This window comes from Meriones unguiculatus, chromosome 8, assembly GCF_030254825.1.
Source record: "Meriones unguiculatus strain TT.TT164.6M chromosome 8, Bangor_MerUng_6.1, whole genome shotgun sequence".
Taxonomy (NCBI): domain Eukaryota; kingdom Metazoa; phylum Chordata; class Mammalia; order Rodentia; family Muridae; genus Meriones; species Meriones unguiculatus.
In genome coordinates, this window is record NC_083356.1 from 2,697,250 (window position 1) to 2,713,049 (window position 15,800).

The following is a 15,800-nucleotide window of genomic DNA, read 5'->3' on the forward strand; positions in this document are numbered from 1 at the left end:
AGGCTGGCCTCAAACTCAGATCCACCTTCCTCTGCCTCCTAAGTGCTGGGCTTACCAGTGTGTGTGCCACCACGGCCAGCATCACTCTTTCATTTCTAAGTCTACGCTCTGAATCCAGTCATCTCTGGTGCACTCCTGAGGGCAGCGGAGCCTACCCTACCTGCATTCGTTTTGCAACCGAATGAGAGGTTAGAGAGGCAGAGCAGCAGGACCACCTGGCTGGCCTCTGGGGTGGGGGGAGAAAGGCCTGGCACAGGACACCACCTCAGCACATGCAAGTAAAGAATGCCTGCGTGAGGTTAATGCAACTTCATCACTTTATTCAAATCTTCAAAATAGTCTTTATTCTACATTTTTAGTATAAAAAATCCACAAGTTAAGTGCACCACAGTGTAGAGAGACATACGACGCTGAACTTCCATAAGTCAATGGTACAGTCAAACACCACATGTACAGAACACAAGCTTTAGATGAACTGAACTATCAGATAAAATAAAATCCAATCTCAGAAAACAAATCAGAACACTAAGGATCCCTGAAATAGTCATCCTAATGAGGTCTCACTGGACTCAAGTCATTCCACGGTGAGGCGTTCACACGACCTACTAACCCACCTCAGGAAACTCCTGGACCGAGAGGCTGCATGAGACTCAGGAAATAGTAACTGGGTTTTGATCTGAAACTCCCTCGACCTGGCTTTACTGCCAGCCAAGCTTCTGATACTCATCTTCTTCCCTGCCCGCCAGAAGCTTTTCTGGGACAGTGTGCACTGAGAGCTGTTTAAGTTCAGGTTGAGGCACCACAGCAAGGCTGGGTTCCTGGTGATACAGAGACAGTTTACAAGGTGAGTCCAGCAGGTACCCTTCACCTTGCCTGGAGATACACAGAGCCCGAAGAAATGGGGGTCCATTCTCGGGGCACACGGGGCTTCAGAGGATCCTTATGAAAGACATTAAAAAATGGCGAGTGGGACAGGTGCAAGGAGAGAAGGGCGGAGTCTGACTGGCTTTCTGTCCTGCACCACTGACGGGGGGGAGGAGTGGAGGATGGAAAGGAGAAGGCAGACAGCTAATGCATTTCATTTAACTAGTAATATAAATCAAAGACTTAAAGGAGATTAAAGACCAATCAGAATAATTTGGCAACTTTAATTCTTAGGAAGATCAAAGTTCCCTCCAAACCTAATTTGATGTTTTCTTACTAGAAGCAAAGACCAGCATGGTCACTGCAGAGGAATTAGGGAAGAGCCCTGGGGCTGCTCCACGCACATTCATTTCAAGAATGGATACCTCCCTACCTCAGAGTGCTTTAGGGAGGGGCTGCTACCCTTACATGGTTCCTTATTAAATTTGAAAAGTGCCTCAAAGTTTGGACACCAGAAAGACACCCCCAAACATGTGTCTAAACTGCAGCTTCAGGTTAAAATGACTAAAGCAGTTACATTGTGAGAAGTGCTGAAAGTATGTGATGTCTTTCCCGGCACAGCAGTGGCCCCGGCTCCTCACCAGATGGTGTAGCCACCATCTGAGCCGCCCATGAAGAAGTTTCCCTTGCGCTGAGTTACGAGGACGTTGGCTCCCTGCATGACTGCGAGCTGAGCAGCGTTGGGAGGGCATCCCGGAGGTGGAGGCTAGAAGGAAAGGACAGGTACTGTGGGCACAGGGAAGGAACACAGGAAGCAGGGGGCAGGGGGCACTGCGCCAACTGTAACTTTCGCTCTGCAGGGAGCAGGGTGGCATGACCAGCATCTCACCGTGTAACCTTGACTTGCTCTGTTCTTGCTATGGACCCAGGCTGATACAGGGAGCCCATGCCACCACACCAGCATTTTAAGGAGCTAATTCTGCAACAGCTTCAGTTCTGGACAGTCCAGGAGGGCTGCCTGAGAGTGCCGCGCCCCATCCTGCTCAGGGGACAGTCACTCCTAGCCCAGAGGATCCCACATGGGGTTTTATTTCCCAGGCAGAGGGACAGCCCTCTGTACATGCTACACCTCTGTTCTGCCACGGGCCACGCCCTCAGCGACTGCAGTCAATGAAGCCGTTCCCAGCTCACTCTGGAGCCATGCGGGCCACAAAGCCACACGCTGGAGGCCTGAGCAGGTGCAGCTGACCACTAAAAGCCACTTGCTGGGGACAATGCATTCTGCTCATCACCTGGGCTCCTAGCACATCTCACCGACGTGGCACATCTTAGGTGCTTATGGGCTCAACAAGGAACACCCCTAGACCTCCCCTCGGAGCTAGCAGTTAGCAGGGGTTTGTCCTTTTCTTTTTGGGGGGTTTTCAAGACAGGGTTTCTCTGTGTAGCTCTAGCTGACCTGGAACTCAGAGATCTGCCTGCCTCCACCTGAGTGCTGGGATTAAAGGTGTGCACCACCGCCTGGCTGGCTGGCTAGCAGTTTCAGCCACATCTGTTTGCAGGAGACCAACAGCTGGGCTGACACTGACCACTACTGTCCAGGGATGGCAGGAGAATGGTCAGGGGCTCCTTTCAGAACATCTGAGCACACAGGGCAGAGCTGCAGTTAGGCGTACTCACAGGGATGCTGCCGGCGCTCGCACCAGCTCCAAACCTGGCCCCTGCATCGTAGCCTCCTTCCACCAGCACTGCGGAGCCCGGAGGGTAGATGGGACCAACTGGGTAATAAGCCATGGGGATTGTGGAGCCCAAAGGCCCTACAGCCACAGACTGGGCCACAGGCAGGTACAGAGATGCGCCAGGAAATGCAGCTGACATGGTGGGAACTGTGGCAGCCCCAGGGTGAACAAAGCTTGGACGATAGAGCTAAAAGAAGAAGAGAAGACAAAGTGTTATTTTGTGACACCCACTTTGAAATCTCTGTGAGTCTTATGGAAACCATCTCCTGTAGCTCAACTACCTAAGGCGATGACCTTGAACTCCTGATCTTCCTGCCTTCTCTCTTGGCTGGTGAAATTATAAGCCTGTGGCACCAAACCCAGTTCCCATGGTGCTGAGGGTCAAATCTAGGACTCCGTACATGCCAAGAAAGCATCTACCAAATCAGCTTCGTTCACCAGCCCCTTGTCTGGTTTTGGAGACAAGGTTTGGTTCTATAGCCCAAGACAGCCTTGAACTCAGGATCCTCCTGCCTTAGCCTCCCAAGTGCTAGGACTAGCAGCCTGGCTCATGAGTCCACTCTTAGTTCTTCATGTGTGCAGATTACATACTTCATTACAGTCACTGGCACACAGCATTCTTGGTCATCTGCTTCCACAGCAACTACTGGATGGGCTCAAGGGACCCAAACTCCGCCTACCTCAGCATTTGTCAACACCCTCAGATAATACTCTCAATTCCAATGGTCACCATCCACTTATGCTTTAGATCCTAAGTCCTGATGGTGAAGTCAGATTTGGAGACTGAACATGGGGTCCAAACGTGCCCTCAACTATAAGTCTACACTCAGTACCTCTGAGTATGCCGGAGGAGCATCAGTGTAGGGCGGAGCCTGGGGAAGATGTAAGGTCTGCGGGTAGACTGGATTCCCAGGAGGTTGCACTGGGTAGGTAGGCTGTGTTGGATACTGCCCTGGAAGACAAAAGCGGGAGAAGGGGTGCTGTCTATTAAATTAGGAGGTGCCACACAGGAGGAATGGCTCAGTGGTCACAGGCGAGGAGCTGCTCTTCCTGAGGACCCAAGTTCTGTTCCTAGGACCCATGTCTGACACAACCTTCTTTCAGTGTAGCTTCCCCTTTGTGGGCACCTGCACTCACGTTCACACACACAGACAGATAGACACACACACGAACTAATGACAGCAAATCTGTAAACAGAACCAACAGATGGGGCAGGGTGCACAGGGTGGCCAACTCGGCGGGAGCAAGCAGGGGACTTGCAGCGAGATTGCCATACAGGGCCTAACGTGCTGGAGCCAAGAAAACGTTTGCCTCTGCATCCTCCCAACGGAAGGTGCTGCATTCTGGCAGGGCAGAAGGCGCTGTCCCACTAGCATACTGATGGAGGAGTCAAGTGTAACTTGGCCATGTTCCCTCCCCAACAGAGGGCAGGCCTGGGGACCCGCTCCTGAGGTTCTGGTCCGCTGGGGTCTTAGGGGATTTGTCTGTGTTATGCCCTGCGGGCTGGGCTAAAAGCAGTCCAGACTCCGTGGAACCCACGCCACTGAGTATTTACCTCACGGGCTCCTAGTCAAGGTCGACTTCCAAAAAAGAGTGAGTGAATGCAAGTTAACCATGAGAAGGACGGCGGGTGGGGTGTAAAAGAGATCGTGTTCGGACAAGCATTAGCGCAAGCAGAGGGACGGTTAGGAATCCGGGCCCTGAGGAGGAAGCGCGAAAAGGCCAGGGGAGGCGCAAACGGAGCCCCGCAGGCCCGGACCCGGCGGCAGAGCCGGCACCTCACTGGTTAAGCTCCGCCGAGGCCTGTTGTTCCGAAGCGCGGGGCCCCGCCTCTGCCGGCCCCCCATTGGCCTACCCAAATCCCTGCTCTAGCGCCCCATTCGCTCCAGCGGGTGGCCGTCACCGACAAGCCCCCCCACTTCACACACTCACACACTCACACACACACACCGGAGATCGCGGCTCCAAACTGCACCACAGAGCTTCTGGGGCGCGGGAGGGCCGAGCGGCTGCGGTGGGGGGAGGAGGCGGGCGGCCACGTCAGATTCCGCTGCGCTCCCCGGCCCGCTCAGGAGACCCGCCCCGCCCGCCCCGAGCCCGTCGCCCCCGGACCCGCTCGCCCCGAAGCAGCCCGCCTCCCCGACGGTCGCCGCCGCCCCCCGGCCTTGCCTTTGCTGTTCATGGTGGCTGCGGGTCCGCTTCCACTCGGCGTCGCGGACGGTTATTTTTTTCGTCCTCTTCCTGTTCGGAGTCACTTCCGTGTCACGTGACGACCGTCCGCTCTGCGTCATTGACGCCCGAGTGCACTGCCGCCGGAAGCCCCGCCCCCCGCAGGGCCGCCAGTCGCAGCAGGGAGTGCGCGTGGCCCCGCCCCCTGCGCGCCCCGCCCCTCCCCGCTCCGAGGAGAGCCGAGCGCTCGCCCCGAGGAGAGCCGAGCGCTCGCCCCGAGGAGAGCCGAGCGCTCGCCCCGAGGAGAGCCGAGCGCTCGCCCCGAGGAGAGCCGAGCGCTCGCCCCGAGGCTGCCCGGACTCCGCGCGGCCGGAACCTCACAGCGGACCTAGGCTTCAGCTGACAGTCCAGCGCCTGACTCCCTGCCCTGAGACAGACGGTGCCCCGCCACCGGCTCCCTGCAGAGACAAGGGGACCGGCCGGCTACTGTAGACGGGGATGGGCCCTTCTCAGGCGGGAGGCTGCGGGCCTTCCATCCCGTTGCTTCGTCTCCAGCGGCCGCTGCAGGGTGTGTGTGGGGGCCGCAGAGGCGGCTCCGCGGCGGAGAGCGCCGACTGCTCCCGCGTAGGCCCCGTCGGCTCCCACACACCTTCTGGACGGCGGGGACGTGCGCCTGCGTGTCCTATGTTCACGCAAACACAGACGTGAAAGTAAACACCGGGGAAGAAAAACTGATGTGAAGACACAGGGTACAGTCGGGGTTCTGTGTCCTGACGCCCGGGTTCCGGGCCAGTACTTCCTTTGCGTTTTCCTGTCAGCGCGCCGCGGCTCCCCTCGCCAGATGGCACCCGCTGACGGCTGTTTGCAACTCTTCGGTGTTTTGAAAATCCCCCTTAAGTGTATTATTAGTTTGATTCGGATTAAATCAGTATCATAAACCCGGTGAGGCGGAGCACGCCTGCAATCCCGGCCCTCGGGAGGCAGAGGCAGGAGGATGTCTGTGAGTTCCAGGACAGCCAGGGCTACCCAGAGAGACCCTGTCCCAACAAACCAAAAAACAAAACAAACAGAAAAGTCAGTATCATAAAGCCTGTGACGTTCACATTTCCTTACGAATCTGAAAGCCAAACACCCACAGAAACAATAAACGAAAAACAACAGCAACAGCAGATAACTCAGACGCTGCTGTGGGTGGGCCTTCCGGGCCCACGGGCTTCCGAGGGAAAGGTTACTTTGGCTGGCTGAGGCCTGCCGGGGAGGGCTGCCCTGGCCGCTCGGTCCCTCCTGCTAAGGGAGCCTGGAGGCGGGAAGGTGCCCGGGAGCTGCAGCTCGCCGCCTTGTCCACCAGGGGACGCGAAGGAGCACCTGGATAGGAGCATCCGTGCTCCCCGGGACGCGAAGGAGTCCCCGGCAAACAGACTTACCTTAGCGTGCAATACTCAGTGCGCACTGGGCCGCCGACTGTGGGAAATAACACTGAAGAGATAGGCAGAGCCCACCCACCCCTTGACACTCACAGCCTAGAAAAGCCCCTGAAATCCTAGGACGGTGATGGAGCGCGCGGGAAGCACCTAGGTGAGGCGCCTGCTCTCTTCTGCCTGGTCTCCGCGCGCAGGGATTTACAGGGACCGGGCCTGAGGACCGGTGAAGAGGAACCAGAGGGCGGGCGGTGCAGAACAGGGCCTGTGCGAAGAAGACAGCGCACTGTGCCCTAAGGGACCTCACCGGCCGCCGAAGAGTTTTACCTTAGGACGGAGACAGGAGCATGTGCGGTTTGTTTAACTTAAAAAAGTTTTTATAATTTCATTTTGTGTAGGCCTCCTCGCGTTTGTGCACGCTGCCGTGCTGAGCAGGGAGAGCACCGGCCACACACATAAGCTAGTAATGATAAGTTAAATTTTAAAATAAGTTTTAAGGACGAGACTGAGGAGATGGCTCACTGGTAGAAACAGCACTCAAGTCTGGACACCCAGGATCTTGGTCCCTGAGTTCAAGACCAGCCCAAACAACACAGCAAGGCTCTACTCAAAATAACACACAGCACAGAAAGGACTCTAGTTATGTAAGATCATAGACTTCAAAATCTAACGTAGAGCGACTAAAGGTAAGCCAGCTCTGGCTGTGAGGGTAGAAGAAAAAGGAATGGGAAGGGGTTTAGAAACAGATCGAAGAAAACTTCCCGCTACCTGGAAGCTGATCGTGGGAGTGCATGAGAAAATAGAAATTATTGACACGCACGTAAGAGAGGCGGAAGGCAAGAGAGCGGGCTTCTGTGACCCAGGAAGCCACCTTCTCTCTCTCAGTTAACAGGAGTTGCTGGCCTCAGACAGGCCATCCATCAGGCCTCAACGGCGCCTTCGCTCTCTGCCTCCCTAAGCGGTGCCCTTGCAGAGTGAGCTGTTTTTCGGAAGACTGGCCATTTGTGGGCACTGTGGTCTAGCAGCCTTTCTTAGGGCTGCAGAGGTGGCTCAGTGGTTAAGAGCTCGAGATGCTCTTCCAGAGGACCAGTTCAGCTCCCAGCACCCACGTGGCTGCTCACACCTGTCTGTAGCTCCAGGGGACCCAATGGCCCCTATGGCCTTTGTGTTCACTGCACACAAATGGTGCCCAGACCTTTGTATGTGATTTCCTTAATTTGTGGATCTGAGCTACACTTCACGGCCTCGGGAGGATTTTTCTAGGTGTGAGTTGGGCTGTGGTATGTCTTGATTACATTAATTGAGTTGAGTTTTAGGCCAGCCCAGTCTACATAGAATAAGTTCCAAGACAGTCAGAACTACGTAGAGAAATCCTGTCTCAGACAAACAAGTCCAGTTCAGTTGGCCATCTGCAATCCCAGAACCCAAGAGGCTGTGTCAGGAGAACTGTGAGTTCAAGACCACCCTGGACTACATAGTGAGACCCTCTCCAAAGAGTGAAAAGGTCAGGTTGTATATTCTAAACATGCACAGCTCATTACATATGATATCCCAATTAAGGTATTGTCAGTTGTTGTGTGCCTGTGTGTGTGCTATGTGTGCCTGTGTGTGTGCCATGTGTACGTGTGGGCACTTGTGTCATGGTGCATGTACAAAGGTCAGAGGACAGTCATTTCCCTCCTTACACCTGGATCAAGGAGAGCTCAGCTCCCTGGGCTCACAAGGCAATCGCCTTTGCCTGCTGAACAGTCTTGCCAGCCCAGTTAAGATGTCTTAAAAACTAACATGGCTGAGGGCTGGAGAGATGGCTCATTGGTTAAGAGCACCTGCTGTGGGGGTGGTTAAGGGAAGAATTAGAGGGAAGGAATTAGAGAGCGGATTTCATCAAAACACTATGCGCATGTATAAAATCCCGAAAAATAAAAATAGCGACGATGGTGTGATGGGCGCATCTCTAACCCTGGCACCCAGCGGAAGAAAAGGAAAACCAGCTTGTGTCGGGTAATTTTGAAGGCAGAGGCAGGAGGATGGCTATGACTCCAGAGCCACACTGTAAATACAGCCAGGTGTACACAGAGTTCCAGAACAGCCAGGGCGACAGAGTGTGATCTTGTGTGGGGCGTGGCATCAGGGAGCAGTAATAAGCTGGAGGCGAAGGGGATTGCTAGTGAACCCCTTTAATGGCCGTGGAGTGGACAGACCCTGAATGGAATCACAACAGACCTCAGTGCACGCTGCTCTAGAGAGGAGGAGGAGGCCATGATGTGAGGTGATGACATGGTGCTTCGTCCTCCACGGTCCCTGTGCTGCAGGCGTGGCCCCCGGCGTCAGGCAGGGTGGTGGAAGGGGCAGGAGGCTTGTGGGCAGCGAGGCTACTGACACGCTTGTCCCCTGTCTGCTTGTGGCCCCCGTGCCAGAACACCGACACCACGCTGTTTGTACCCTCACAACCAGTCACGAGCCAAACAAACTCTAAGCTGTCCAGCCCCGGGTCCCCACTTACACGGAGGCACTTCCTGCTGGCCCGCCTGGCCCCATTAGTCTGAACTGGGGTCTTAAAAAATGTACCTTATTGAACCTGCACGTGCCTACTATGTGTTGGGTTCATCCTCATTAGAATAAAGCAATCTCCTGTTTCTCAGACCAAGGGGAAGGCTGCGCCCTGAGGCGTTTGGCGGGGGTCTTTTCAGAGCTGGCCCCTGTAACCGCGGGATCCGCTGTTACAGACGCGCGGTGGGCGAGGCAGCCTTCCCTCCTCGTCCCAGCAAGACGTTTGAGGAAAGGCGCAGACGCTGTTCTGCTCAGCGCAAAGTGCTGCTCCTGTGAGCCCAGCCTGGATCAGGGCCGCCTTCCTATAGGCTGCACTGCTCCCTGTCGGTGAAACCTCAGCGCTCTGGCATGAGAATCACCTGAGACTTGTTTAGTGTGAGTTAAACCTAGTGGTCTAGATGTGTAGTGAGATTTGCTGGTTTGGGGCTTGAGGTTTGACTTCAGTCTTTGAGAGGTATGTGTGTGTTTGTGTGAGAGAGAAGACAGATACGCACAGAGACAGAGAGACAGAGTGTGGTGAGTGTGTGTGCGTCCATGTGCGTATGAATGTGTGTGTATGTGTTTGAGAGAGTCTGTGTGTGTGTGAGAGAGACAAAAAGAGAGAGTGTGTGGTGTGTTTGTGTGTAAGTGTGCATGTGTGTGTGCACACATGTGCATTCCAAAGATACCCAAGAAGAACAGAATTTGCTGCTTTCTCTGTTTCTCAGTCTGCCCGGGAGACCGGAAGGAGTTGAGACTTTTGGTGTAACCCTCCCCTAGACAATGTCACATTCCCAGAAGGCCACTAGCGCCTTTTCCAGTCACACATCCCACAAAGCCCCATGAATACATGAAAGGTGTTTTATTTTTCATTTTATTTTATTATTTTTAGAACAGGGGCTGGAGCCAGGTGGTGGTGGTGGTGGTGGTGGTGGTGGTGGTGGTGGTGGTGGTGGCGGTGGCGGTGGCGGCGGCTAGCACTCGGGGATCCCAGCACTCGGGGAGGCAGAGGCAGGCGGATCTCTGAGTTAGAGGCCAGCCTAGTCCACAAAGTGAGTTCCAGGACAGCCAGGGCTACACAGAGAAACCCTGTCTCAAAAAACCAAACCAAACAAACAAACAGCACAGGGCTGGAGGGATGCCCCAGGAGGTAAGAGCTCTTGCTGCTCTTCCAGAGGACCTGAGTTCTATCCCGAAATCCACATCCTGTGGCCACCTGTAGCTCCAAGTCTAGGGGATCTGATGCCTTCTTCTGGCATCACATGCTATAGAACACACACACAGAGACACGCAGACACAAACACACACACAGACAGACACGCACACACACACCACTATGTGTTTTATTTGTAACAGAGTCTTGCAGTGTATCTGGCCTGAATTAACTATAATGACTGGGCTGGCCTCAAACTCACAGAGCTCCACCCTGCTTCTACCTCTTAAGTGCTGGGATTAAAGACATGTTCTAGCTCACCCAGAAAAATAAAAGAGAAGGAAGGAGGGAGGGAAGGAAGGAAGGAGAGAGGGAAGGAGGGAGGGAGGAAAGGAAGGAGAAAGGAAGGAAGGAAAGAAGAAAGAGAAGGAAGGAAGGAAGGAAGGAAGGAAGGAAGGAAGGAAACCCTTTTGTCGTCACTAGGGAAAATACACAGTCTGTGGAGCCCATCAGGAGCTCCAGGCTGAGACCTGGCAGGGGAGTGGTCTGGGCCAGAAGGAAACAGACTGGCAACAGAGGGCTTGAGGGACAGAGGAGAGCTAGCCTTCAGGAGGGAGGGTCTATAGCACCTGCACCCAGAGAGAGGCTGAGGCGGGAGGACCATGACAGGGAGCCTCACCCGAGCTCCACAGTAAGCTCCTATCCCCAAACAACCAAACCAAACCAAATCAATAGAGAGTTAATAAGGAAATGCTGCGAGCTCTGGATTTCATACACGTCTTCTCGTTCCAACTTACAAATCCAAGGTTAAGTGTGATTCATGCTTTATGGATAGGGACAGTGTGACCAAGGGACTTGGATTTCTAGTCCGAGGAATAGCTGAGTGCTTGGGGACCTGTGGAACCTTCACAGGGCCCTGGCTCAAGCCCAAGCACCGAAAAAATAAAACAGAACTTTTTCTGTCTGTCTGACCTTCTGCATCAGCAAGGGACCATAGCCAGATTAGCACTGGCACCTCTGAGCCTATCACAATGACACTGTCTCACACTTGTCTGGTGTGTGTCAATGAGGCTAGCGGTCAAGACAGCCCACTTGGGAATAAGAAAGACACATGCAGGAAGACCAGCATGGCAGCTCACTGCTGTAATCCCAACAGCCCAACAGCCAGCCTCAAGGCTGGAATGATGGCTCAGTGCTGAGCGCATGGGCAGGTCTTCCAGAGGACCAGGATTTAGTTCCCAGCACCCACACGGTCTCTCCCAACCCCCCGTGTCTCCAGTTTCTGGGACCAGCACTCTCTCATGAACTCCAAGAAAGCCAGACACACATGTGGTGCACATTCATACATGCCAGCAGAAGTCAGAAGAGGGCACTGGTTCTCCTGGGACTGGAGTTACAAATGGTTGGTGCCGGGAATCGAACCTGGGTCCTCCGGAAGAGCAACAAGTGCCCTTCACCTCTGAGCCACCTCTCCAGTCCCATAAAATAAATCTGGAGAAGCAGCAGCTGCCACAGGCCAGGAGGAGCAGCAAAACACACATAACAAACAAAAGCCTGTTCGTGGAAGACTCAAACTCAGAGATGCTCCTGCTGTGGGAATGGCCGCCTTTGGTCCTTCTGAGGACTTAGGGAAACAAAGCACACAGGGTACGGAAGGAGACAGGCCCTGTCCCTGACCTGGCTCTCCTCCTTTTCATTGACTCCACTGTCTCTTCATTGCAGGCTTTTCATACTGAAAAGCCCCCTCAGGCTGCCCGTGAGGGGGAATAGCACACAAGGATAATAACGTTGTTGGCCTTTCTTTGTTTGCTAGTGTCTTTATGTCCAGAGCCATCTCCATGGCTTTGTTTGTTTGTTTGGTTGGTTGGTTGGTTTGGTTTTTTTGAGATGGAGTTTCTCTGTGTAGCCCTGGCTGTCCTGGATTTGCTCTGTAGACCAGGCTGGCCTCGAACTCACAGAGATCACCTGCCTCTGCCTCCTGAGTGCTGGATTACAGGTGTGCCCAGCCCTTTATTTATATTTCTAGAGCTGTTTTTCTATGTAACCCAGGCTAGCCCCCTGTATTAGCTTCCTTCGTGCTGAGATTACAAGCATGAGACACCAGCAGGTGGTGGGACGGAGGCAGGTGGATCTCTGTGAGTTCGAGGCCAGCCTGGTCTACACAGTGAGTTCCAGGACAGAGTCTTGAAATTTTGGTCTTCCTGGCTCAAACCGTGGAACAGCTGGGACTGCACAGGATTACAGAGCAGCAGCACCAGCCCTGATCAGCCTGGCTTCAGTAAACTCTGTTCTTCAAAAAGTAGTACGTTTATTTAAATTTTATATTCATTGTGTTTTGCCTACATGTATGTATGTCTGCGTAAGGGTGTCAGATCCCCTGGTACTGGAGTTATAGACAGTTGTGAGCTGCCATGGGGGTGCTGGGAATTGAACCCAGGTCCTCTAGAAGAGCAGCCAATGCTCTTGACTGCTGAGCCAGCTCTCCAGCTCCTAGTAAACTCTTATTTCTTTGTGTTTGCTCAATTTATTTTTATTTTTCAAAACAGGGTTTCTCTGTGTAGCCCTGGCTCTTCCGGAACTCACGCTGTAGACCACGCTGACCTCAAACTTATAGAGACCCGCCTGCCTCTGCCTCCCAAGGGCTGGGACTAAAGGTGTGCGCCACCACCGCCTTGCCGTTGTGCGGGGCTATGTGTGCCCTCTGCGTGCAGTACCCACAGAGACCAGAAGAGGGTGCTTTGGAGCTGGAGTTGCAGGCAATTGTAAACAGCCTGATGTGAGCGCTGAGATTGAATCCTTTGCAAGAGCAGCAAGGGCTGTTAGCCACCGACTCAGCTCTCTAGCTCCTTGTTTGTTTAAAAGTATGGGTGTGTTTGCACATGAATGTGGTGTCCATGGTGGCCAGAGGGTTGGGTGTCCCTGCAGCTGAAGTTACGGATGGTTATTGACCACCTCGTAAGTCAAGAACAATGCGTGCCATTTGGTGGCTAAGACATCTCTCCAATCCCTTTGGCTTTTGGTTTTTCGTTTTTGTTTTTGTTATGATAGGGTTTCTCTGCGTAGCCCTGGCTGTCCTGGAACTCACCCTGTAGGCCAGGCTGGCCTCAAACTCACGGAGGTCTGACTTCCCTGCCTGCTGGGAGTAAAGGCACATGCCGTCACACCCTGCTTACTTTTTTGTTTGTTTGTTTTTTAAAGAGAGCCTCCGTATGTAGCCCTGGCTAGCCCGCGTAGACCAGGCTGGTCCCAGTCACAAACAGGCACTGTAGCAGCTGGATGTAAATAGTGTCAGTCACAGCGCTGCAGCTTTTGTTGGATGAAGGGCGTCCCCGTTGGGCGAGGTGGTGCACACCTGTAGTCCCACATCAGGAGGCTGAGGCAGTAAGACTGCCCCAGGCTTGAGGCCAGCCTGGTCCACGCGGAAGTTCTGCATTTCTTCAGTCTCTCTTTTCCTTTCTTTCTTTCTTCCTTCCTTCTTTCTTTTTTTCCGTTCTTTCATTTTGTTTTTTTGTTTGTTTTGGTTTTTGGTTTTCCCAGACAGGGTTTCTCTGTGTAGCCCTGACTGTCCTGGACTCGCTTTGTAGACCAGGCTGGCCTCAAACTCACAGAGATCCACCTGCCTCTGCCTCCTGGGTGCTGGGATTACAGGTTTGTGTCGCTGTGCTCAGCTATTTCTTCACCATTTCAAGGAACAACCCCATTCTCTCCCAACCTGAGCCATGTAATAAGACCATTTCCTCCTTACCCCTAAAGAGAGTGGAGCGCTCTGACAGTGAGAGCACTGGAGAGGAGCACTCTGGCAGTGAGAGCACTGGTGGGTTCTGCCAATTTACTTCCTGCTCAGCTGCTTCTGTCCATTTGCATATCTGCACATCACGGATAATATTTTTCCTCTATTTTGTGTGTGTGTGTGTGTGTGTGTGTGTGTGTGTGTATAAATGTAGAGACTGATCCGAGAAGAGGGAGGAAGGACAAAAGCCCACGTTTCCTCAGCGTCTCAAGCAGCAGCCTCATTTTCTCCCACAGCTGAGGGAATGTCTCATGAATAATGGATGCCTGACTGATGAATATGCACACAGCCCATTATGCCTGTGAGGTCTGGTAAATAATTTATGAGCTAAAATGCTCCTCACCTTGTTACTGTACAAAAAGTTGGGGTTTTTTTGTTTTGTTTTTTTTTTTTAAATCCACAACATATTAACCCTTTGAACCGTACGGAGAGCTGTCAGGGATGGTGACGGCAGCCCAGCGACGCGGCTTTACATCACTGCTAAAATTAAGAAAAAGGACACTGTGGATGCACTTCAGAGAGGGTATAAAAAGTGGAGCATGCTTCGGCTAAATTCATTGCTGTATGTATGTTTTCTAAAATTCTGGCTCCTCCGCTTAAGGCAGCCTGGTGCTGTCCGAAGCACCCGATCCCTCTGGGGCCAGTCCCCTCGAAGGACTTCACCGGATCCCTCCATGGACCAATCTCCCCACACTTCAGTCTGATGAGGGAGGCTGAGTCTTCTCCCTGGTAGGAAAACTGGCCTGGTCGGCCTTGGCAGTGCTTTGCTGTGCTGTAATTCACAGCTGAGGGGTTTCCTTCGAGTGACCAACCTGAGCGGCTGCCCTGCTACCCTTCAGCTCACCCTTGGCAGGAAATTGGCCTATCCTGGGGCGTGTCTTTAACTGGAGGTGAGAAAGGGAGGGTAGAGTTGCCCACGAAACCAAGGGAAGTGTTTGGGATACATTCAAGGATCCTAGCAGAATTTGGTTGTCTATGATGAATTTTACATGACTTAAAACTAGGTCAAGTCTCAGTCGTGGGAGGTGGGACCCCAAGGTTCATCTGCCGAGATGACTGGAGCTTTTCAGGCACCATGCCAAAGAAGGTTCTCATTGCCCACCGTGACTTCCACAGGCTGAGTGCTGGAGGCATGAGCAGAAGGAGGAAAGAAGCCTTGTTATTGTTCTTTTGGGTGAATCATACACACTTTAGAGAAACGTTGTCGAGAGGGCTGGGAAAAGGTGCTTGCTGCTAGGCTGGCCTTGCACGAGGATTCCCCAGAACCCACCCACATGGTTGAAGGAGAGAGCTAACTTGTCCTCTGACCTCCTCCTCCTCCCTCCTTCCCCTCCCCCTCTGAGTAAATGCAATAAACAGAGCAAGAGAGAGAGAAGAAACAGAATAAGTGACTTCCAAACTACAAATTATACCACAAAGTTACTGGGACAGCAATGAGATCAAGGAAAATTCTTCTACAACACTGTGGTATTTGGACTTAAGAGGGCTTCCCGGATGTTGAGATGTGTGTGCCAGCTTGCCTGCAGTGGCTCTCCCTACCTTTCTGACCTCCCTTTGGGCCATTCTCCCATGGCTTCCTGTGTTCGAGTTTGCTAGACATAGCTGGTTCCTTCTCTAGGCCCGTTTACATGTTGAAATCCAAACCCACGTGTGATGGTCTCTGGAGACAAGACCTCGGGGAGGCGAGTGGGTCATCCCAGAAAGCTTCCCAGTCCCTCACCGCCTCCTGAGGTTCCTCCCTAAGGAGCAGGGCCTGGGTCTACTGCCACCTCAGACTCCCCGCCTCTGGAGAGGGGACGCTGAGACCGCAGCTGTAGTTAATTAAGCTGTTGAAGATTTATTTTTATTTATGTACGCAAAGCACGTGCCAGGACCCACTAGAAGAGGGTGTCAGACCCCTGGAGCTGGGGTCACAGGTGGTTGTGGGCGCCGGGATCGAGGTCTGGGAGGGCAGCGGGGCATTCTCAACCACTCAGCGTCTCTCTAGAGCCAATCTGTGGCCCAGGCTGGCGTGGCCCGGGAACTCGGTGTCCGAGTGCTGGGCTTATGGGCACACGCCACTGCCCCAGCTCAGTGTGTAGCTGGGGATTGACCCACGGCTCTGTTCTCACTAGGTGAGCACCGCGCCAACCGAGCCAGCC

At 53.4% G+C, this 15,800-nt stretch overlaps 1 protein-coding gene across 1 annotated transcript; it reads right to left on the reverse strand.

The window, feature by feature from the left end:
• Window positions 1-294: 294 nt before the first annotated feature.
• On the reverse strand, window positions 295-4,928 carry Dazap2 (DAZ associated protein 2). Its single transcript, XM_021658791.2, has 4 exons — window positions 4,770-4,928; window positions 3,434-3,552; window positions 2,542-2,787; window positions 295-1,630 (listed from the first exon to the last, which is right to left on the reverse strand). Exons 1-4 carry the CDS (start codon window positions 4,780-4,782, stop codon window positions 1,502-1,504), a joined length of 507 nt encoding a protein of 168 aa, XP_021514466.1. The 5' UTR covers window positions 4,783-4,928; the 3' UTR covers window positions 295-1,501.
• Between the last annotated feature and the right edge of the window lie 10,872 nt (window positions 4,929-15,800).

Bases quoted from the DNA above. Each gene is read 5' to 3' on its own strand.
- Dazap2 (XM_021658791.2), bottom strand. The intron at 2,788-3,433 runs GTACTGAGTGTA...TTCTTCTTTTAG, and splicing joins CTCCTCCGGCATACTCAGAG to CTCTATCGTCCAAGCTTTGT. The intron at 1,631-2,541 runs GTGAGTACGCCT...CTTTCCTTCTAG, and splicing joins CGAGCGCCGGCAGCATCCCT to CCTCCACCTCCGGGATGCCC.